This window comes from Diospyros lotus, chromosome 14, assembly GCF_014633365.1.
Source record: "Diospyros lotus cultivar Yz01 chromosome 14, ASM1463336v1, whole genome shotgun sequence".
Taxonomy (NCBI): Eukaryota; Viridiplantae; Streptophyta; class Magnoliopsida; order Ericales; family Ebenaceae; genus Diospyros; species Diospyros lotus.
In genome coordinates, this window is record NC_068351.1 from 33,959,218 (window position 1) to 33,984,249 (window position 25,032).

Below are 25,032 nucleotides of genomic sequence, written 5' to 3' on the forward strand. Positions count from 1 at the left end.
TATTAGGATTTAGTCTTTGTTCAAATTTTAAAATTCAGATTCATCAGTTATTTTTAGTAAATTTGTTTTGATAATTGTAACTTGAAACTATATGGACTTGTTTAGTGGTACAATTAATAATTTAATAAAGATGGATATTTTTTTGGCTGATTTTGGAAAATTTTAAGTCAATAAGGATTCCTAATTCTTTCCCATTTAGAAAATCATATAATCATAAGTTGACCTTGATCGTTACTCTCCTTATATCCAAAATCAGCAAAATTTATGAATCCTATTTGATTTTGGATTGATCCTAATCACAAATTCTTTTCCATTTAGAATTTGATTTATCATATATCTGTAAATATTAGAGAACAAACTACATTCTCTCATTATACGCATACATAAGAACAACACAGGCTGCAGAGAGAGGGAAGAAAGTAAGAAGATTAGTCAAAACCAAGCAAGATGAGAAGCATACTTTTAAGATTTATCAAGAAGAAGAAGGTGGCAGATGCAAGTTCTTTACAAAAGGAATCCTTCATGGATAATTCTTTTAAAAACAGTTTAGATGTCCAGGTAGTATTATCAAAGAAGGAGAAAAGAATCGAAAGGATGCATCAATGGGCATTTGTAGATCGAGAATTTCTAAAATCGTTGAGCGTTAGCCGGCTAGGTGTCAAAAGAGAGGCTTCGTTGTTCTCTCCTCCACCAGCTTCTAAAGATACAAGACCATTATTTGCGTTTAATAAGGCTTATGCTTCCAGATAGAGATATCTCAGAAGTTACCTACTTTCTCAAGAAATCATACCAAACAACTCAAAGACAAAGAACTAGAGAGCTACACCTCTAAATTCAATTATCCAATTCACTCGAGCATGGACATGGTAGATTTTTAGTAATACAATAGTTCATTAGATATGTATAAGCAAATATGATGCTACAAGGAAGCAACCATAATGAGGCTTGAACCCATTACGAATCAGCATAAAGCACCAAAAAGACCCATGCATCCATCAGGCAAAAAATTGGTACAAGAATTGCACACAATAAACTGATAAAAAATGAAGCATTATCTTTCCCAAACCACAGAATCCCTACAACCAATGAATATAATAATCTAAGCCCTCATAAGCTCTATTGTACCTATCAGCCATATACACCAAATCACCAAAAAGTGACTTGCATCCCATGAATGTCCTTGCCTTCTCTTTAAGGAATCCTACCTCCCACATACACAAATTATTTAACACTGAAAAAGGTATAAGTCACTGCACACAATAAATAAAATATGCAAAACAGCAAACCTGCAGTGGGTAAAATACATGAAATGATCAAAGGTAATAATAAATTCAAATAAGCAAACCAGACAAAGAAAAGCTCCACGAAGGCTTCCTAGAAAAATCAGCCCTCCCCTGATCACAAAGAGCTCTAGATATGAAAAGAACACATTTATTTTTCTGCCTATTGTCCAGTCAAAAACATACCAAAAACTCAATCACAGAGCTAATTTTCTGTTCTAGCTAATTATGCCTAATTTTGAGAAATAAACAAGGTCATCCGAATTAGAGGGAAGAACACTCACCTCAACCACCTCATAAAGCAGAAATAAACAAGGCCCAAAAGGAACGCAGAGCTTTGTGGGCTAGCCTAGTGGCCCAATAGGCGGGCCCACCCGAACGATAAATGGCTTTCGATTTTGTGGGGCAGAAAATAAAAAAGAGGATTTCATTCTGTTGGGCCCTCCATTTGGACCAGAAGGATGGACCATGAAGGCCCATTAATCCTAACTTTGCCTTCATCCTCATGATCATTTCTTCAAAATCAGTAAATTTTACAACACCCTTTATGATTTTGGATTGATCTTAACAACTAATCCACTCATTATATACATACATAATAATTAACCCGTTTAACTAGAGGTATCATCATAAAGACTTAATTTGCTGTTAACAAGGATTCCTAATTCTTTCCAATTTAGAAAATTTCCAATTATTAAGGAGTCGTAACTTCTGCCAACTCAAGGCCCAAAAGGGGTGCGAAGCTTTGTGGGCCAACCTCGTGGCCCAAACAGCAGGCCCACCCAAACAATAAAGTTTGCTGAAATGGCTTTTGATTTTGTGGGGGGGGGAAAACAAGAAACAGGATTTTATTCTGGAGGGCGCTCCAACTTCATCAAGGCAACTAAGGAGTCAAAGTTGTACCAAAAAATTACAAAAACCCCCACCCCATAATAAGGAATTTAATTATTAAATTATATTTTTAATATTAGGATTTAGTCTTTGTTTAAATTTTAAAATTTAGATTTAATAGTGATGCGGTCACCAATCAAGACCCAGCCCAAAGCCGACCCGACCACGGCGAAACAATATTTTAATACTTCTTAAGTTTTAGAATTCTACTTCATTTAGGATTTTACTTCATGTTTCTACTTGATTTAGAATTATAATTCATGATTCTACTTGATTTAAGATTCTACTTCATGTTTCTAGTTGATTTAGGATTCTACTTCATGTTTGATTAGGGTTTTATTTTTATTAGGATTTCAGTTAACTTTTATTTATGATTTATTTTTATTAGGATTCTAGTTGGATTTTGTTTACAAATATTAGATGGATTTGGATTAACCAAATACTATAAATATACCTAGAACCTAGAGTTTTTAATCAAATTTTTCTCAATCAAATTTTAACAACCTATTTGGGTTTTCTTAACAAAACAGTCTTATTTTTGCGTTTTCTTGAAAGCCAAGCTTCAACCATTGAAGTTTGCTCTTTCAATGGTTTATTTTGGTGTGTGTTTTTTCACACATGCGCTACACGCTGCGTAAGGTAGTATCAGAGCAGTTAATCAATCAATCAAATGGTCAATCTTGAAGGTAACAATAGCAACCAGTCTCGTGACGGCGATCAGGGGTTGTCCACAGTTTGGAGAGTAATTGAAGAACAATGGGAAGTAACTCGTACTATCCAGCAGCGATTAGAGCAAATTTGCAACCAAATGGGCACCTTACTACGAGTTGATGATGACAGGAACCTGAATAATGAGATGAATCAAGCCGGAGGGGAAGACCACCCATTAATTATGTCCTTGTTAATTCTAGAAGACCAGTGATTGAAGATAGTGATGAAGATGATGATTTTGGTCGAGCAATAGCTAACCCTGGTGGTAGAGGGGTTAGGAGGAATGCACATCAACACAATCACTGGGGCAACGATGAGTATAAACTAAAAGTTGATATTCCTACCTTTAGTGGAGATCTTGATATTGAGGGGTTCCTGGATTGGATCACTAAGGTTGACCGTTTTTTCAAATACATGGAGATCCCAGATGAACGACAAGTAAAGTTAGTGGCTTACAGATTGAAGAGCGGTGCATCTGTTTGATGGGAGCAATTAAGAGAGACCAGATTGAGGGAAGGCCGACAGCCATTTCAAACATGGAGACAAATGAAGCAGCTGTTAAGAGGTAGGTCTTTACCCCCTGACTATGAACAATATATGTTTGAAGCTTATTAAAGATGTGCACAAAGAATGAAGAGTGTGAATGAATATACCTCTGAGTTTTTGCGATTGACGGAGAGAAACCAATTGTCAGAAAGTGACAATCAACAAGCAGCTCGTTACTTGAATGGATTGAAGCCTGATATTCAAGATAAAATTGGGGTTCAGTTGGTTATGAGTGTGCGAGAAGCAAGGAACTTAGCTTTAAGGGCTGAGTTAATGTTGAGTGAGAGAGCTCGTAATGACAACTATCGTCGGTATAGTGGGAATAAAAATAAATAAGCAGCCTTTGATAAAGGCAAGTCGGTTCAGGGAGCGCAACCCTCCAATCCACCCCATACAGTCAACCCTAATAAGGCTACAACGGGGGAAAACATTCAAGGTACTACTTCTAATCTTCCAAAATCCCCTAATCCTTATGCAAAGCCTATTCTTTTAAAATGTTTCAAGTGCAATAAGCTTGGGCATCGATCTAGTGATTGCCCAAGGAGGAAAACAGTTAACATTGTAGAAAGGGAAGAGGAAGATGTTGCTGAAGAGGAAGTATATTGCGGGCTTGGTGGGGAGGATGACGAAGAAAATTATGGACATGGGGAATATACCTACATGTGTAGTGAGGAAGTTAATGCTATCTCAAAAGAATGAAGATACTACTCAACGGCATAAGTTTTTCCGCACGAGGTGTACGGTGAAAGGAAAAATCTTTGAGTTGATTATTGATAATGGAAGTCAGAAGAACATCATAGGAAGAGACATGATGACAAAGATGCAGTTAACTCCTGAAAAACATCCAAGCCCTTACATGATTGGATGGATCAAAGAAGTTGGTGGCATACATGTGGATAAACGCTACAGGGTGTCGTTCTCTATTAGTAAGTACTCCGATAAAGTCTATTGTGATATTGTTGATATGGATGATTTCCATATTTTATTTGGGAGGCCTTGGCAACTTGATGTGGATGCTAAGCACTCGGGTAGGAAGAACACGTATTAGCTTGAGAAAGAAGGTGTGCGTTATATTTTGTTACCCATAGTGGAAAAGAACCAAACCAAAGCTTCTAAAGTGGAGGGGCGAAATTTTCTTACCATTACATATAAGCACACTGAGTTTGTGAGGGAGTGTAAGGATACTCGAGAGGTTCACTTATTGGTTATCAAGGGAGAAAGCGTGAGTGAGCCACTGAAGTTGAATCAAATTCCAGTGGAGGTGCAAGGATTGTTGGAGAAATTTCATGATGTGGTTCCTGAGGAGTTGCCTAATGAGCTACCTCCTATGAAGGATATTCAACACCACATTGACTTGGTTCCTAGTGCTAACTTGCCTAACCTACCACACTACAGGATGAGTCCTAGGGAAAATGAGATTCTGCGTGAGCAGGTAGAGAAATTGTTGAGAAAATGGTGCATTCAGACTAGCATGAGTCCATATGCAGTGCTAGCATTATTGACACCAAATAAAGATGAGAGTTGGAGGATGTGTGTTAACAGTAGAGTCGCCAACAAAATTACTATTGGGTACAAATTTCAAATTCCTAAGCTCGACGACATGCTTGATCAACTTGATGGGGCTGTAATTTTTACCAAAATTGATCTTAGAAATGGTTATCATCAAATCAGAATTCAACCTGGAGATGAGTGGAAGACAGCTTTCAAGACGAGAGATGGGTTGTTTGAGTGGTTAGTCATGCCCTTTGGATTAACCAATGCACCAAGCACTTTCATGAGACTAATGAATCAAGTATTACGCCCTTTCATTGGTAAATTCGTTGTGGTGTATTTGATGATATTTTGATATACAGTAACTCTATTAATGAGCATGAGAGGCATATTCGGGATGTGTTGAGTGTGTTGAGGGAAAACAAACTTTATGCTAATTTGAAGAAGTGTATTTTTATAAGTGAGAGCTTATTGTTCTTAGGCTTTGTTATAAGCAAAGAGATGAGGTAGATGAGGAAAAAGTGCAAGCTATTAGAGAGTGGCCAACCCCTAAAAATGTCAGTGATGTGCGAAGTTTCCATGGGTTAGCAACTTTCTATAGGCGGTTTATCAAACAGTTTAGTAGTATTGTGGCTCCAATTACTGAGTGTTTAAAGAAAGGAAAGTTCCATTGAGGTGAAGAACAAGAGCAAAGTTTCACCTTGATAAAAGAAAAATTATGCACCGCTCCTGTCTTAGCTTTGTCAAACTTTGACAAATTGTTTGAGGTTGAGTGTGATGCGAGTGAAGTGGGTATAGGTGTTGTGTCGTCCCAAGAGAAAAGACCAATTACATTTTTCAGTGAGAATTTGTGTGAAGCTAGAAGAAAGTTGTCTACTTATGATAAGGAGTTTTATGCAATGGTGAAGGCCGTTAAGACATGGGAACATTACTTGATTGCCAAAGAATTTGTTCTTTACACGAATCACCAAGCTCTTTAAGTACTTGAATAGCCAAAGGCAATTGAGGAGTGATATGCATGCTAGATGGTATGCTTTTATTGATAAATTTTTATATAAAATTGTGCATAAGTCGGGACAACATAATCGAGTGACAGACGTTTTGAGTAGGTATATGGATTTGATCAAGACCCTTAGTGTTGAGATTGTTGGATTTGAGTGCTTTAAAGAATTATATGCGACAGACGATGATTTCAAACATGTGTGGGAACAATGCATGTCTCAGCAACCATCAGGAGATTTCTATGTGCATGATGGGTTTCTCATGAAGGGAAATCAGTTATGCATCCCTTGCATATCCCTTCGTGAGAAAATTATTCGGGATTTGCATGGTGGTGGCTTAGCAAGGCATCTTGGCAGAGACAAGACTATTGAAGCTGTTATGGGAAGGTATTATTGGCCAAGAGCAAGAATAGATGTTTCTATTATTGTGGCGAGGTGTTATATATATCAAACAGCTAAGGAGCACTCTTCTAACACTGGTCTCTACATGCCATTGCATGTTCCCAATGCTATTTGGGAAGATTTGTCTATAGACTTCGTGTTGGGTCTACCGCGAACCCAACGAGGTATGGATTCTGTTTTTGTAGTGGTTGGCAAGTTTTCCAAGATAGCGCACTTTCTTCCATACAAGAAGACGACAAATGCAGTAGCTACAACCAAATTGTTTTTCAAGAAGATTGTTAGACTACATGAAGTCCCTAAAACTATTACTTTGGATCATGATACAAGATTTTTGAGTCACTTCTGGATTACCTTATGGAGAATGTTCGATTCATCTTTGAATTTTAGCAGCACAGCACATCCCCAGACTGATGGACAGACAGAGATGGTGAATTGTACCTTAGGAAATCTGATTCGCAGTGTTTGCAAAGACAAGCCAAGACAATGGGACATAGTCATAGCTCAAGCGGAATTTGCCTACAACAACGCCGTGCATAGCTCAACAGGAAGATCACCATTCCCTATCGTATACATGAAAGTTCCTAATCATGCATTGGATTTGGTAAAATTGCCAAAGGTACCAGGTTTCAGTGTTGCAGCTAGTGACTTAGCCGAGCACGTTCAAGTAGTTCAGGAAGATGTCAATCAAAAGTTGCACGAGACGAATAAGAAGTACAAGATAGCAAGTGACAAGCATAGGAAACACAAAGTATTTGCGGTTGGAGATGAAATCATGATATTCTTGAAGAAGAAACGGATTCTAGCAAGACAGCAGAACAAGCTCAAGTCAAAGAAGTATGGTCCTTACAAGATTACAAAGAATATCAATGATAATGCTTATGTTGTGGATTTTCCAAATCATATGGGTATTTCCAAAACATTCAATGTTGCTGATCTTTCTTTGTATTTGCCAGACGTTGAGTTGTCATACCCAGATCATAATTCGAGGACGAATTCTTCTCAAGTGGAGGTGAATGATGCGGTCACCAATCAAGAACCGTCCCAAAGCCGACCTGATCACGCCGAAACAATATTTTAATACTTTTTAAATTTTAGAATTCTACTTGATTTAGGATTCTACTTCATGTTTCTACTTGATTTAGGATTTTAATTCATGATTTTACTTGATTTAGGATTCTACTTCATGTTTCTAGTTGATTTAAGATTCTACTTCGTGTTTGATTAGGGTTTTATTTTTATTAGGATTCCAGTTAACTTTTATTTATAATTTATTTTTATTAGAATTCTAGTTAGATTTTGTTTACAAATATTAGATGGATTTGGATTAGCCAAATACTATAAATATGCCTAGAACCTAGAGTTTGTAATCAAGTTTTTCTCAATCAAATTTTAGCAACCTATTTGGATTTTCTTAGCAAAACAGTCTTGTTTTTTAGTCTTCTTGAAAGCCAAGATTCAGCCATTGAAGTTTACTCTCTCAAGGGTTTATTTTGGTGTATTTTTTTCACACGCACGCTACACGCTGTGTCAAATAGTTTCCAGTTATTTTTAGTAGATTTGTTTGGATAATTGTAACTTGAAACTATATGGGGTTGTTTAGTGGTACAATTAATAATTTAATAAAGATTGATATTTTTTTGGCTGATTTTGGAAAGTTCAAGTCAATAAGGATTCCTAATTATTTCCGATTAAGAAAATCATCTAATCATGAGTTGACCTTGATCCTTACTCTCCTTATCCAAAATCAGCAAAATTTATAAACCCTATTTGATTTTGGATTGATCCTAGTGACAATTTTGGATTGATCCTAGTGACAAATCATTTTTCTTTCAGATTTTGGTTTATCATATATCTATAAATATTTGAGAATAGACTACATTCTCTGATTATACGCACACATAAAAAGAACACACGCTGCAAAGAGAAGAAAGAACGTACAAAGATTGGTTAAAATCAAGCAAGATGATTAGCATACTTTTAAGATTTATCAAGAAGAAGAAGGTGGCAGATGCAAGTTTTTCTCAAGAGGAATCCTTCATAGATAATTCTTTTAAAGACAACCTAGATGTCCTGATAGTATTAACAAAGAAAGAGAGAAGAATTGAAAGGATGCATCAATGGGCAGTCGTAGATCAAGAATTTCTAAAATCGTTGAGCATTAGCCAATTAGGTGTCCAAAGAGAGACTTCGTCCTTCTCTCCTCCGCCAACTTCTAAAGATAAAAGAGCATTATTTACGTTCAATAAGAGTTGTGCTTCCAAACAAAGATATCTTAGAAGTTATATACTTTCTCAAGAAACCATACCAAACAACTCAAAAACAAAGAATTAGAGAGCTACACATCTCAATTGAATTATCTAATTCACTCATGCATGGACATGATAGATTTTTAGTAATACAATAGTTCATTAATGTAAACATTTACTTTTTCAAAAGCAAACCAAAGAATCCCTACAACCAATGAATATAATACTCTTAAGCCCTCAAAAGCTCTATTGTACCTATTAGGCATATACACCAAATCACCAAAAAAACGACTTGCATCCTATGCTTTAGGCAATCCTACCTTCAACAAGCACAAATTATTTAAAACTAAAAAAGGTATAAGCCACAGCACCCAATAAATAAAATACGTAAAACACAACCTGCAACAGACAATAAAATACATAAAATGATCAACACTTATAATAAATTCAAATAAGAAAACTAGACAAAGAAGAGCTCCACAAAGGCTTCCTAGAAAAATCAGCCCTCCCCTGGTAACAAAGAGCTCTAAACAGCAAAAGAACACAAGTTCTTTTTTCTACCTATTGTCCAGTCATAAACATACCAAAAACACTCAAAAGTTCGTTAATGTGAACACTTACTTTTTTAGGATATTGTAAATTTCATTAGATATTTTGTTATGTAGAGAAAGAGAGAGAGAGTCCTATTGTAGAGTCATACAAGATTTATTTCTAAATAGATTCAGTTTATTGTACTCTTAAATCTCTAAATTGACATTTTATTTATTTCCTTTAATAAGATAGTCCAAATGTATATAATATACATATATGTGTGTATATTTCACTTATGGCCTAGAATACAATATAGACTCTAAATAAAGCCAATTGTTACATAATTTTCTTGTGTTTATTATTTCATGTACACAAGAACATTTAAGTTTCCTGAAATTGTATTAACAATTTAATAATAAAGAGATTTTGCAGATTTTCGAAATTTGAAGTTAACAAAGATTCCTAATTCTTTCCAATTTAGAAAATTTTCAGTTACTAGGGCATCGTAACTTTTTCCCACTCAAGGCCCAAAAGGCAAGCCAACCCAAACAATAAATGGCTTTCAATTTTGGGGGCAGAAAACAAAAAAGAGGATTTCATTCTGTTGGACTCTCCATTTAGGCCAAGAGGATGGACCATGAAGGCCCATTAATCCTGACTTGGCTTAGATCCACACTATCCTTTTTCCAAAATCAGTAAATTCGATGAATCCTTTATGATTTTGGATTGATCTTAACGACTAATTCTCTCATTATATGCATACATAATAATTAACTCATTTAACTAGAGCTATCATCATAAACACTTACTTCTTCAACAAATAGTAAGTTTCATTAGATATGTTGGCATGTAGAGAGGGAGCGAGTCCTATTGTACAGTTAAAATAGCATTCATGTCTGAATAAATTTTAGTTTATTATTCTTTTAAATCTCTTAGCAATGAAGGAGTTTGTACTAAAAAGGATGTCTTTAAAAGGCATCCAAGAAAATGGTTAAATGGCATTTAGAATCAGAAAGTTGTCAAATAGTCAATTATCTTCTTGATTTTTTTAATTTATTTTTTAAGGAGATAATCTTTGGAGAAAAGATAATATAATGAATATTCGATCTAGAAAATTATCTAATCCTAACTTGACCTTGGTCCTTACTCTCTTTATCCAAATTCAGCAAAATTTATGAATCCTATATGGTTTTGGATTGATCCTAATGACGAATCCTTTTTCTTTCAGATTTTGGTTTATCATATGTCTATAAATTTTGGAGAACAAATTATATTCTCTCAATATATGCACACATAAGAAGAACAAATGCTGCAGAGAGAAGAAGGAAAGTAAGAAAATCAGCCAACAACCAAGTAAGATGATCAACATACTACTAAGATTGATCAAGAAGAAGAAGGTGGCAGATGCAAGTTCTTTCCAAGAGGAATCCTTCACAAATAATTATTTTAAAGACGGCTTAAATGTCCCGATAGTCTAAATAAAAAAAGAGAAAAGAATCGAACAGATGCATCAATGGACAACCGCAAATAGAGAATTCCGTCGCCATTCTCTCCTCCGCCAACTTCTAAAGATACAAGACCACCATTTATGTTCAATAAGAATTATGAGTCCAGACAGAGATATCTCAGAAGTTATATATTTTCTCGAGAAAGCTTACCAAACAACTCAAAGACAAGGAATTAAAGAGCTAGACCTCTCGAGTCAATTATGTAGTTCACTCAGTACATGGACATAGTAGATTTTTAGTAATACAAGAGTTCGTTAATGTAAACAGTTACCTTTTCATGGTATTGTAAGTTCCATTGGATATTTTGTTAGTAATACAAGAGTTCATCAATGTAAACATTTACTTTTTCATGATATTGTAAATTTCTTTAGATATTTTGTTATGTAAAGAAAGAGAGAGAGAGAGTCCTATTATAGAGTTATATCTGATTCATCTTTAAATAGATTCAGTTTATTATACTCTTAAATCTCTAAATTGATTGTTTATTTTTTTCCTTTAATGAGATAGTCCAAATATATATAATATATACGTATATGTGTGTATATTTCATGTATGGCCTGGAGTACAATATAGACTCTAAATAAAGTCATTTGTTGCATAATTTTCTTATGTTTATTATTTCATGTACATAAGAACCTTAATTTTCTTGAAATTGTATTAATAATTTAATAATAAAGATTGATAAATTTTGCAGATTTTGAAAATTTGATGTTAATAAGGATTCCTAATTTTTTCCAATTTAGAAAGTTTTCAATTATTAAGGCATCATAACTTTCGCCCACTTAAGGCCAAAAAGGCAGGCCCACCTGAACGATAAATGGCTTTTGATTTTGTGGGGCAGAAAAAAAAAATAAAAATAAAAAAAGAGGATTTCATTCTGCTAGACAAGCAACATCAACAAAAACAGGTGGCAGCAGCAGCAGGAGCATGGCGCAGGTGGTGGCCGCGCCATGGACCATGAAATTAATGCTGACTTGACCTTGATCCTCAGAATCCTCTTTCCAAAATCAGTAAATGTTACGAATCCTTTATGATTTTGGATTGATCTTAACGACTAATCCTCTCATTATATACATACATAATAATTAACTCATTTAACTAAAGCTATCATCATAAACACTTACTTCTTCAACATATTGTAAGTTTCATTATATGTTTTGGCATGTAGAGAGGGAGAAAGTCCTATTGTAGAGTTAAAATAGGATTCGTGTCTGAATAAATTCAGTTTATTATTCTTTTAAATCTCTCAGCAATGAAAAAGCTTGTACTAAAAAGGATCTCTTTAAAAGGCATAGAAGGTTGTCAAAAAATCAATTATCTTCTTGACTTTTTAAATTTATTTTTTAAGGTGATAATCATTGGAGAAAAGATTATATCCAAAGAATATGACACACAGAATCAACATTTAATGCCATATAACAAAAATGGTCTTATAGCCATCACATAAAATCTTCCTTTTACCTATAATAGAATTTTACGATCACATAAAACGCCAAACACTTTTTCATTTTAACTATCCTATATTAATTCTATGGATAAAATCCTCATACAAGTAAAATCCTCATAAAAGCAATAGAACTAGAAGAGATGGAAAATATACAGGCAAAATATGCGCAATATAACCTTGTTTATGCAAAGATATACAGGCAAAGGAGAAGGTAGTTAATGCATGCCTTGCAAATGCCTTATATATCCAACTTCTAAGTTTTTGACAAAGATAAGTAACAAACAGATAAAAAGAACTGCAAGGAATTACTAGCACTTTCTTACTCAAACTCATCACCTTCTGACTCCTCGGCATTATCAGCTTCCTCGTCATCTGCATCATTGTCATAGTCTTCTTTGTCGTTATCAACTGTTGTTTTCCCAATCACAATTATGTTGCTATTTGCCTTTCTGATTTCACTGCACTGAATAAGAATTTATATCAACATTAGTAAAAACCGGTCATTGAGGAGAGACTTGTGGAAAGAAACTGTGTTGATACATCAGGTTATCATATGCCACTTACGAAGAAAAAGAAGAAGAAAAAATAAATGTGAGTTTTTCCCCCATACGTACAAAGTTCTGATTGATTCATACTGAAGTGCCAGACAATAAAAGTCAACATTTACATGTATAGATTACGATTTAAAACTTCTGATAATTGTACATCTAATAAGGCTACCCTGAACCAAAAAGGCATATATGAGCAGCAAATCTGCGCAAAAATAACTTCGAAAATATCACAGGATGTTTATGGTTCAACAAGTAAAATCACATTCAAGTCTAAAGTGACTGAAAGGAGCAGCACCAATCTATTTTAACACACAAGGGTGCCATACTTTACATGAGAAGACAACAAGCTTTCTTCTGTAAAAAGGGTGTTTCAGCAAATATTGCAGCACCTACATGTGCAGAGATAAGCAGAATTGCAGAAAGACAAGTTCAAAATATCTGCATGCTAATAACACCATATAAGAAGCCATTAAAGTGTTTCTAAGCTACTTCTCCCTTAAATTCCAAAATAATAATATCTAAGCATAGATGTGCATGAACTATTAAAGCTGACCTTCAAATGCAACAGAAATTAAGCAACCATTTCCTGAATAACCGCCTGTCATATTTACATATATGTTGGAACTCCTGATTCAGCACCTTAATCCATGTTTCTTAAATCAGACACAGAACTACAAAGGATCCATATGTTACTTCCTAAAATATCAAAAATGGACGTCAGATGCCGGTGCAACCCACCCTCACTAGTTTCTTTCAATTATGTATGCTTTCGTGTCCACCTTCTTGGTTATGAAGGTTGCTCGAACTAGTAACTTATCTTTCACCATCAATAATATATCCATTTTGAATATTCACTTGAACAAGATGGCAATCAGCAAGTGCTTTCAGTATTGCATATTCTTACAAGTTTGCCATGTGTACAGGCCCTCCAGCTTCATCAAGGCAACTGGTGAGTCAAAGTTACACCAGAAAACTACCCCTCAGTTCAATCCCCAATCCCCATAATGAGGAATTTTAATTATTAAATTATATTTTTGATATTAGGATTTAGGCTTTGTTTAAATTTTAAAATTCAGATTTAATAGTTTTTATTTACTTTTAGTAGATTTGTTTGGATAATTGTAACTTGAAACTGTATGGGGTTGTTTAGTGGCAGAAAACAACCCAGTTTTCTGAAAAATTACTCCACAACCCAGTTTTCTGAAAAAAATTTCTAAAATAGAAAATAGAAAAACCAGATTTTCGATTTCCAAAATTGAATTAAACTTAAAAAACTCCTAAAAAAAACATGTTTTCCAAATTTTCTTTACTAATTTGGAGATTTGAAAATCGCAGTTCTCCGCAAAATTTTTCCCAAATTATCTCCATCTCCTTCTCTAACACAAGTTACACAAATAATTGCCCTAATACACCTCCAAGCAATGCCGAAATAATTGGACATCTTCCAGAAAGTGAGATACAGTTAAAAATTTATAAGGAATACACAGCATCAAACTACGCAATTCAATACACTAGCATTTGGGGATCTGAACCCCAAATGACTGGTTCCCAATTTGGTCCAGAGCAAATGATTCCGCTTGGAGCCAATAGCTACGTAAGTGCACTGTGTATAAGAGTGTGTGTGTGTGTGCGCGCGCGCGCGTGAGAGAGCGAGAGAGAGACAGAGAAAGAGAGAGGGGAGAGAGAGAAGAGACCTTGTCTTCGAAATCGGACTCTTCCATGGCGAGGAGGAGATTGTCGTTGTGGGGTTGGGGCCACTGGGCGGGGAGCAGAAACGACGTCGGAATCATCCTCGTCGACCACGGATACTGCCTCATGAACGCCGGGTACTGTAACATTCTCTCTCTATCCCTCACCCCTCTCTCTCTATTGAAGTTCGCATTTCCAACTCCTTCGCTACCCCCAAGCAAATTATATTTTATTGATAATTGCAGTGATCACCATGAATTTTAGTTTAATTACAAAAGGTAATTGTTATATTTTGAAAATTGCATTCGTCTGCCTTGAGTTTATAAAATATTTATCACTTTTCCTTTCCCCGTAATTTAATCAGTGTTAAATATTTATCACTTTTCCTTGTCATTTTCTTCCCAATCATTGTTTTGATGGTTGAATCCAGGTCAACTTAAGGTATAAAGCCAATAAAACTTATGTCTAAAACCCCTTAAAAATGAAAAGCCCACAAAAATAACACATTAGAAGAAGAATAAGAGACATTGAAAAAAATGTCAGATAAAGGAAACGTCAAATAATGAGAGAAAAACCAAAGAAATGAGATCACGAACAACAACAAAATGAAACAATAGATGAAATGAGATGCTGACAAATATAGACAACAAATGGCAATGAAAGTCGTGAAACCAAGAAACATAGTCGTTAGCGAAAGGAATAAAACCAAGAAAAGGCAGACATGAAATTGTTGGTCAGGCAACGGTAACGCTACTAAGTGCTTCCACAAAATGATAAGGGAGATAAATAAGCAGAAAATTACGATTAACTATAACGTTGTCGCTTAAAACTCTACTAATTTTTAAGACGACCCTAATTGAATCAACCATCAATGTATTTAGGTTTAGCCTAATTTTGCCCTTATGAAATAAGTTTTGTTGTTGGGAAAAAGAACCACAAATCATCACCATCATTGCAAAGGATGAGGCCAAGATGTAAGATTTCTACCATTATTTTTTTAGATTATGAAGACATCACTATTGTTACTAATTGACGACAAACTCATCACTAATCACACAATTGCAAAAGTTGTTTACATCCAATTGTTAGAAAAAAAAAAATTATCATAATGTAAAACCCAATTAAGCATCTCCCAACTACTATTGAAATCTCAATTTTATGTCATGGCAATGTAGCAAAGTCCCAATTTTATATTTATCTTTTTTCCCTCCACATAAAAAATTATGCTTAGGGAATTTAACAGGTCATTTCATTTTGAAATATTAATTTTAATTTTTTATAAAAAAAATTAGTTTATACTTTTTTGTAAAAAAATTATAAATGTGTTAGAATGCTAAACATACATAAAAGCCATTTCTAATCTATAAAATTGAAATATATATTCAAAAAGAAAATATATTTAATTTCTTTTGTGTAAGTTATATTAAAAAGGGGAAGAGATGATTTTGCTCTCCCCTAGCAAAAGGGGAGTGCAAAATAAGGTTTCAAATTAGGCACAGAATAATACTGTGCTAGTCTAAGATTCCAAATCAAAAGTAAAAAAAAAAAAAGAAAAAAGAAATTCCTAATTTAAGGAGGAACATTCAAACACTTGTCCGCATTTCTCATCCTCTCAACGTGAGAGAGTTGAGAATTATAGATTATTCTTTAGGTCCTTTGCTTTGCCCCTCTCGTTTGGTGACCAACTTTGCACGATTATTTATTTTATTATATATTATTATGTTATGTTGGTAAAGATAAGTTATGTTGATAAAATTTATTTTTATTTTTATTTATTTTATTTCAAAATAAATAAAGATAAAAAAACTTAATTGTCAGTATTTGACCACATAATATTAGAAGTATAAAGTATTTAATTTTATCTTTTACTAACCTTAATCTTTTTCTTGAAAAATACAAAAACTAAATCACGATCATCAATAAAACTTAGGGTGCGTTTGATAGAGGTAAAAAATGATAATGGAATTCTAATTTCATTGAATTTTAATTTTTACTTCAATCCCTAGGAATTCTAATTTCTTGATTTTAAGGAAAATCTTCACTTTTTTAAATAAAATGAAATTCGAATTTCATGGAATTGAAAAGGTGTTTGATAAAATTTTTTAAAATTTAGATGAAATTCGAATTTCATCCTTATTTTTCACCCCTATCAAACGCACCCTTATTGAACCAATGACTAGCTAGCTTTAGTATTATTATAAAGCTTATTTAAGAGATAATGTATTAAAAGTATACATTTATTTAATAAATAAGAATGCAGATTAAACTAACTGTGAGCCAACAAGTAGTTTGTAGTATTGTTGTAAAATTTGTTTTAGGGAAATAATTTTTATGGATTTTACGGATCAAATAGTAACTAGAAGAGTATAACAAGTTTTATATGAAGACAAACAAAAAATCAAATCAAATATTTAAAAGCCAAATAAAATCTTTAAAACTTTTACAAGTCATATTTTTATTTTTATAATCAAATATTTTTAGATGAATTTATATATTTTTTTAAATAAAAAATAATGCCAGGCAATGGTTAAGTTGTAGTAAATTCACCTTATTTTCAACTTAAAAACACATTTATCAATTGATATAAATGCATAGTCATATTGTAATTGTAATCTTTTTCATTACCTAATAAAATTATTTTAAAATTAAAATGAGATGCAATAAATATATCTTAACTTAAAACAAAATGTATTTAACGCACCTTAACCAATTTCATGACCTTAAAATCATAAAAAATTCTATACAACTTTCACAAATTAACATAACACACACAAATTTCATATTTAAGGTTGCGTTCTTTTTACTATTTTTAAGTCATTTTTATTTTTTAATTTTCTAAAATAATGAAAACGGGTTCTCTTTACTATTTTTAAAAATGTATTTTTGAAAACAAAAAAATAATTGTAAAAAAAAGTCAAAATAACAAAAAAGTTGTTTTGAGTGTTTTCATCTAAAACAAACTCAAAACTCAAAACATATTTATTTATTTATTTATTCATATTTTATTATTTAAAACAAATTGAAAAGTAAACAGAACGCACCTAAAAGTTTTATTTTTTTTCAAAATTTGTTTAAATACATTATAAAATTTATGCTTATTTTTAAATTAAATAACTATTTTTTATAATTTAAAACAAAACACTATTTTTTTTATTTACTCATTTCTCTAAATTTTTGTTTCTTAAATTTTTTTTAAAATATTATTTCCCTATTTTTGTTTTATATCATATTCATTTATCATTTTGGTTTCTGTGCAAGCATGATAAAAAATTCAAGAACTATTTTATTATTTTAATCTTTATTTAATATGATTTTGGTTAAAAATAAAATTATTTTTTATTTGAATTACACTTATTTTTTGTAATTTAGACTATAAAATATTTTAAATGCCCTTTAATCAAGTGTATAAGAATAAAAAAAATTATTATAGATATTTAAAATATTTCATATCCAAACTATAAAAAATATGTGTAATCAAACCTGAAAATAGTAATTTTCTTTACTTTATTTTATATATATATATATATATATATAGATTCTCTATTAAGCTTCTTCCAAACTCACCATCTCCGAAACTTAAAGAAAAGTACCGCCAAATATCGCAACTTGTCCAAAGCTCAGGAAAGGAATCTCGTAGAATATCTTGGCGTCCTTGACGACCTGCGGAAGAAAAACAACCAGACGAAATCAAATTTTAAATTAATGAATATAAATGCATTTAGTGGAAAAGAAAGACTTAAGGGTCACTACGCGTGTGCCAACAGCCATGAGCCACTGAATTAGGCGAGCGCGTCATAACGCACACCCGTCACGCGGTCGCAGTGGATTGACGATAAGCCCCACGAAATGAACGCGACGGACGAGACAAACAAAGACTGGACCACGAGTAACTGTGCTAACCGAACTCAACTCAACCCAACCTTCGAGGCAATTACTATCATATCTCCAGACAGGCCAACAATTCGTTTGGATGAGTAATTTGAACACGATTGAATAATCTCCTCAAAATTTACAAACCAGTCGCACCAAAAAATCCAAAAAAAAGAGACGAAAATATCTGGTTTATAATTCTTCTACTTCCTTTTCGTTCTTGATATGTATATGGATGGATGTATATCTGTATATGTGGTTATGAAGGATCTTTCGGACTACCGGAAGTGATTCCGGGGATGAACGGCGTAGGCATGTCTTCGCCTTCCTTGTTCACAGCAAGCATGATAGCAGACTTTTCCAGCGTCTCTCCGGAAACCGGTGGGAACTGCAAAACCTGGCAGCGAATTCCGGCCGCAACATCGACATGTATATGCAGCTATATGAGGCGGCGCGGAGCGGAATCCGGCGAAGGCGAGGGTTGGCGAGTTGGTTGAGGATGCATCGCCGCTGGAGCCTGTAGAGTGGAGGTCCTCGGCACTGGAAACAGGGGAGATTTTCTTGAGAGATTTGAGCGGAAATAGCAGTGCCGTGATCTTCACGTCCTTCTGCGTAGCCGACGCGAATCGGTCGTATTCGTCAATCACATTAGCCAGATCCTCGTCACAGGCTATCGAAACCAACACGTCAAGATCTTCACTCGGCAATTTGCACTTCAAACTCATGGATGATCCACACAGGTCCCTGAACCTCTCCATCAACTCTGTAATTAACCAAATTCAAATTCCCGTCAAACCGGTTCACCAAGATATACAAAAACATCAAATATTTATCTCAAATCAAAATTCAAAAACAGATGCGGTTTATGCAAGACGAAAATTTATTTCCGAAAATCTGCTCCAAGTCAAATTAGTTCTTGATAAAGAAAGATTCTGAAAATTGACAATCGGACCTTCAAATGTTATGGAGCGATAAACGGCGAGGACTCTGGTGAAGCCGCCGACGTACCGCAGCTTGCCGTCCGTGCGACGAGGGAGGATTCTGCCAGCGTAACTGTATAGGAATTTGATTCTTTTACTCTCGCTGGTATCGGCGGAATCCTTTGACATCACAGTTCGACTTATTCCCAGAGAGAGAGAGAGAGAGAGAGGATGCTTCGAGACGATGGGGCACCTTCAACCAAAACAGCTGGATTGGTCAGTATATATATAGAGATTAGAGAGACGCGGGGCAGGGGTCAAGTTGTAAATTCAAAGTACTTTTCATTTTCGAAATTTATATATAATTTAATAAGAATTGTATTTTATGGGTATATTCCCTTTAGTAGGGTGCAAGGAAGAGGGAAGGCGGCCCAGTCAAGTCGAGATTAGTGGCTGTTGATGACGTGGAGCTCCATGGGCCAGCCTCGTGGCCCAAAATGCGGGCCCACAAGAAGGACCCCTTTGTTAAGGGTCGTCCCAACGGCCCAACCGGTAGGCCCCAACGGCTAACCAACCGGCCCTTATTTGTTTGCTTCCGTTCGTTGCGCGTCGTTGTAAGGCGCTGTTTGTTTGCTCGCTCTGTTCCTTGCAGTTGGGTCTAAAAATTGGGAATAGGGCTCCATTTGTTTCCACTTCAAATTTTACATTAGGAAAAAAAAAATTAGTCCAAAGTATTTTTTTATTCTTGACAAGATTGATCAATCTGGACCGTATCAACCCAATCTTACTCCTCGACCCATGGCCCACACTGGCCCAGTCCAACCTCGACCCGATCTTAGGCATTGCGCTAGCCTATAACAATATCATTGCAGTCGCATATTAGATACTCTCATGTCTATTCAAGATCTATTTCCCATGCAAATCTCATCCATGTTATTGAGGATCTCCTCGGTATTATGCCACCGTCAGAGAGTCTCGTTGACCCTAGATATCCAGTTTTATCACCTTACAAACACACGATGCATGCATGCAGAAGAATCTCGCATCCTTCTATATAGACAAGCTCTCTCCATAACTAATGTATGTTCTTCTCTAGCCTAATGATATTCTGTCAACTTACTTTGTCACTGACTTGAGCAATACTTGTTCATGCCAACCCCCTCCCCCCCCCGGACGGACTATTGCAGGAGCCCATTATTTTGTTGTTGTAAGCCCTCGTCCAACCATCCCTATTTTGGGCCAAAAAGAACACCATCCAACCCGTGGTGACTTTGTGCTCTTCCTAAGATATCTTCAATTTTGAGGTTGTCCAAGTGTTCTCAAGCCACAACTTATTTGAATTGATTTTTCTTAGAAAAAAAAAAATAAAAGAAGAGTGGGGATTGGTCTCCCATAAGTTTTTCGATACTTAAATTGATCACTATACTTGAAAATAAAAAAATATTATAATAATACATAATAAATATCGTACTTATATTTTGAGATAATGTGTTTTTATATAAGCAAATTAAGGAGTCAATGTGACTCAAGATGAAACCAAGTCAATAGTCGAATTTGATTTTGTGAATGGGCGAGTCAACTATGGCTATATGCTTGGGCTCGGGTTGCTTTGATATTTGTTTAGGTTGTCTTCAATTAGCTTTATCGGTGGCAACATTTTTCAGATGTCATCTAACTTGGACCTTTATTTTAAATTTTGACTATTCTAAACTTTTCTTCAAAGAGTTGACGAAACCATCATTAACTCAATTTTCTATTTTTTTTGACATTCATCTTTTATAGAACAAAGAGTTTTGTTGATAAAATAATTTATATTTTTCTTTATATTTAATAATCTAAAATATATTTGCTATTTTACGAAAAATAGTCCTAAATATTGTAATTTGCATATTTGGATTATTATGACTAAATCACTACTTCTTTTAATTCGAAAGAAGCCTTATGGGCCAAAAATTGGCCTTTCTAGTGGACATTGTCAATGATTTGGACCTTTGGGCCCAATGCTGCCCCAAAGTCCTCTTTTCAAGGGACAGAAAGGGGATTTGAACATTTTTGTTCTTTCACATGAATATTTTTTAAAAAGAAAAAATAAATTCAATCTAATTAAATTTATTTTGAGCTGTTTGAGCTTTGATTTCAATCTAATTAAATTAAATTCAATCAAACCGACTCAAAATTCGAGTTAATTCCTAAATTTACTCAAACTTGGGCTTTAGAATTTGTGATAACATCTAAGTTAAAGTCTATCTACCACTATGAGTTACTTACTTAACAAAATATAATTATTAAATTAGAATACCCAATTGATGAGAGGTAATTAAATTTGTCAAAATCCTAAGATGAGTATTCGTTAATCTTAAAGGTTATAGTGTCTCTTTTTTAATAAATTATTATGTATCATTATATCATTGTCTCTTTGGCTCATAAAGTATGGTCAATAATCATTCAAAATCATATTTACGAGTCACCTCATAAGAAATGATTAAGTGAAAGTCACTATTTGAGTCATCTTAGACTAAATTTGAGGAGAGTAAAAGTTTGATTTATCTGACCTAACCAAACTTAATTGATCGAACTTGTTGATTTAATTCAATTTTTTTTTCTTCCATCGATTCGGTTCGGTTGAGTTAATTTTTCTCAAAAATTCATTTTTTTACATTTTTGATTTAGTTTTTTGGTTGGAAGAACCGATCTAACCGAACTTTAAAATGATATTATTTTGATATTTATGAAATGATATCATTTTCTTCGATTTTGTGTATTTTTTATCTATTACTTTGATTTTTTTCATTTCGTGAGTTCAGTTTAGTTTATACAGTTTGGATTCAGTTTTTTTAATTATCGATTAGTTCAATTTTTTAGTTAATCAATTAGTTCAATTTGTTTTCCTTCTCGATTCAGTTTAATTGATTAGTGAACTTCAATTGGTTCAGTAATCGAATTGACCGTTTGCACATCTCTAAATTAGACTATATAAGTCCTACATTCTCCAAAAGTAAGGAGAGACTAATAATTCTAATATGCTCGTTAATCTCCTTTTTCACTCGTTTTTTAAATTTTAGACACTAATTTGATTGTCAAAGATTATCATCCAAGTATTGCCTTAAGTCCCAATTCTTAACATCGCCAATAATGTGATATCACAATTACATTGAAATAAATATAAATTGATCGAGCTAAATTAAATATTTTGTGGAATGTGACAAAATTTGAATTTAAATTTGAGTAAACAAATTTTGAAAATTTGAAAAGTATGTGGCCAATGTGCATACAAACCCACAAAGAGAAGAATTAGGCAAAAGTCTTGAGCAGTGGCCCATCACCCATGTGAGTCCCAGCCTCTGGAAGGCACATTATTTTGTTCCATTGACTTGACCAAGCCCGTCAAAAATCAAACATGTATTTATTTATATATATTAATCTATATATAAAAAAAATCGTAGAGAGAGCAACATTTCCACTAAATCAAAAGAATCTAATCAAAGAGGCTGAAATTGATTGTTCAATTCAATTCAAGTTGTAAATTAGTTCGCTTCAATTTTCAAATTTAACAATTTCTGTTGTTTCAATTTGGTTTGATCTCTGTATTGAAAAAAATCTAAATAATAAGACAAATTGAAATATCAAAACCAACGTCGTTTTTGCACTTTATTATTTCGATTTTTTTGGTCGGCTCGGTTTATCGATTTGTTTGGTTTGAGAATCTACTTGGTCAATTCGATTTGACTTTTGACATATGTCCAGTCTACTCGATTTAAACAATTCGATCAATTTCATAATCAAACCAACTTAATATTCACCTCAACTCAATAGCCAAAGATAATTACTACAAGGAAGGTAGGTTGCGAGTTTGTTGAGAATCAATATTTTAGTAAGCATCGATAAATTTAGTTATTGAGCATTTCGAAGAATGCACTTATACATAAGAAAAAGAAAAAAAATGGCACGTTTTAGGTGAAAGTTGGGGTTTGTAAACGTTGCGGTAATGTTAGAAAAAAATGTTATGGATTAAGAAGAAATGAGGTGAATAGATTGAGTTAAGGTTGGTTGAAATATAAAAGGTTTTCGATAAATTGATCAAATTAAGTTGAGTTAAAATGTTAAATGACTAAAAAGATATATAAACAAGCTATAAGCAATGTACAAAATTTGTATAGGAACATGGCAAAAGTTAAATTTGTATTAGCTATTTTCTAATATAAAATTGATTCATTAAATGTGAAAATATTATAAAGGTGAGATTGAGATTGAGATTGAACATTTAAATACACTCAAATTGAATTGAGTCGATAAGTTTAAAAGATTACCAAATACCTTTATAACTAAATTTGACTTCAAACTCGCTTCAACTTGAGTCTCAATGTGTCTCAACTCAATTCCAAACAACCCCTAAAATATAAGATATAAATTGATGTTGAACTTCTTGTTAGTCTATTTTTTCCTTTTTGGATCATTCATTTAGTTGGTATTTATGCCTATCTATGATGGATGTAAATCAATACGTGTTCTTAGTATTGTTCGCATTGATAAATTAGATTTATTTTCCCAATCTCTACAAACAGGGTAGTATTATTAATGGTAATATTTATTACACAAAAATTAAGGTTGTGATCGAGCAAAGTTGAGCTGAGTTTCTTAGAGTTCAGGCTCAACTTGACGACTTTGAGCTCGAGTTTGGCTCAAATTCGACAAGTTTTTGGCGACGTTGAGATAGACTTGAGATCTAATTTGTTAAAATTATGTTAAGAAAATTTGATAATTTGATATGTAAATAACCAATAAATATAACTTTAAATTAAATATGATAATCAATAAATATAGCATTGACTTGAAAATTAAGTAATAAGAACTTTAAATTACAATAAACATAATATCATCCACCATACAATAAGAAAATCAAATTATTTGTCTTGTTTTCAAAATACAACATAATCAGAATTATAGCAAAGATGTTTTCAATTAAACTTCAAACTAGCTGCTCCAAATATCAACCTGCAATTTGAAATTACAGTATTATTTAGTAATCATAATTATATATTCTATCACAATTATCAACTTATAAGTATAGAGACTTATCATTTAAACTCAAATTTATTACTCAGTTAAAGATTATAGTTAGTCAATTAATGTACCATTTAGTTGATTAACTATTTGATTGTTCAAATAATACTATTTCAACATATATTTGAGTAAAACAAGTTTATAATTGATTAACCCTTAAACATTATTAAAAGAAAAAGTTTGTCGAATACAACATTTGTTACTCAATTAAATATTTATTTACTCAATTAAAATTATAATTAATCTATTAAATTCATACGTTAAATTGATTAACAAGTCATAACACATCTTATTATCAACACATTCTAGTAGAGAAAGTGTATTAAAGTTTTGAATTTAATTTCTTATTGTCAAAACATTTTTAAAATCAAACTCAACAAAATTAAATGATATTATTTTAATAATTTAAAATTTGATAATTTTATGTTAAATACTATTTGTATAAAATTATAAAAAAATTCATTAATATTTTATAAACAAACATATTCATAAGCTACATGCAAACTTATAATTGAGCTTGCTTGCGAGACTAATTGAGTCAGCTCACAAGCTGACGAGCTAAGATTTACTGAATTTAAATTTAATTTATATACAAATCGCACTTTGAAGTTAGATTTAAATTTGACTCATTTATTTTAACAAACAAATTTGAATGACTTTTTATCAAATCGAACACTAAGCAGCTCATGAACGATTCAACACATTTGAACCCCTAATAAAAACTAGAAAAAGAAAATCATCTTTCTTGTTCTTTTTACTTTTCTAATTTATTTTATTTTTGTTCTATAATTCTTAACTACCTTCCTTATTTTAGTATATTCTAATCTTAATTTAAATCAGAATTTATCTCTTGAGTAGTTCATCTATTTATTTTTTTTAATATAAAA

At 33.0% G+C, this 25,032-nt stretch overlaps 1 protein-coding gene across 2 annotated transcripts; it reads right to left on the minus strand.

Moving 5' to 3' along the window:
• Positions 1–1,791: 1,791 nt before the first annotated feature.
• On the minus strand, positions 1,792–19,335 carry LOC127789849 (uncharacterized). Of its 2 annotated transcripts, none has more exons than XM_052318881.1 (4): positions 19,117–19,335; positions 18,447–18,927; positions 17,859–17,954; positions 1,792–12,512 (listed from the first exon to the last, which is right to left on the minus strand). In XM_052318881.1, exons 1-3 carry the CDS (start codon positions 19,271–19,273, stop codon positions 17,912–17,914), a joined length of 681 nt encoding a protein of 226 aa, XP_052174841.1. In that variant the 5' UTR covers positions 19,274–19,335; the 3' UTR covers positions 1,792–12,512; positions 17,859–17,911. The 2 variants fall into 2 exon arrangements, with proteins under 2 accessions (XP_052174841.1, XP_052174840.1); XM_052318880.1 differs by having other exon boundaries at positions 1,792–12,517.
• Positions 19,336–25,032: the final 5,697 nt, after the last annotated feature.

What these genes read in the sequence shown, in the direction of transcription:
- LOC127789849 (XM_052318881.1), bottom strand. Translation starts at nt 19,273, where the DNA reads ATGTCAAAGGATTCCGCCGATACCAGCGAGAGTAAAAGAATCAAATTC. An exon ending in TCGCTCCATAACATTTGAAG is followed by an intron (nt 18,928 to 19,116) that starts GTCCGATTGTCA and finishes GGTTAATTACAG; the next exon opens with AGTTGATGGAGAGGTTCAGG. An exon ending in CATCCCCGGAATCACTTCCG is followed by an intron (nt 17,955 to 18,446) that starts GTAGTCCGAAAG and finishes TTTCTTCCGCAG; the next exon opens with GTCGTCAAGGACGCCAAGAT.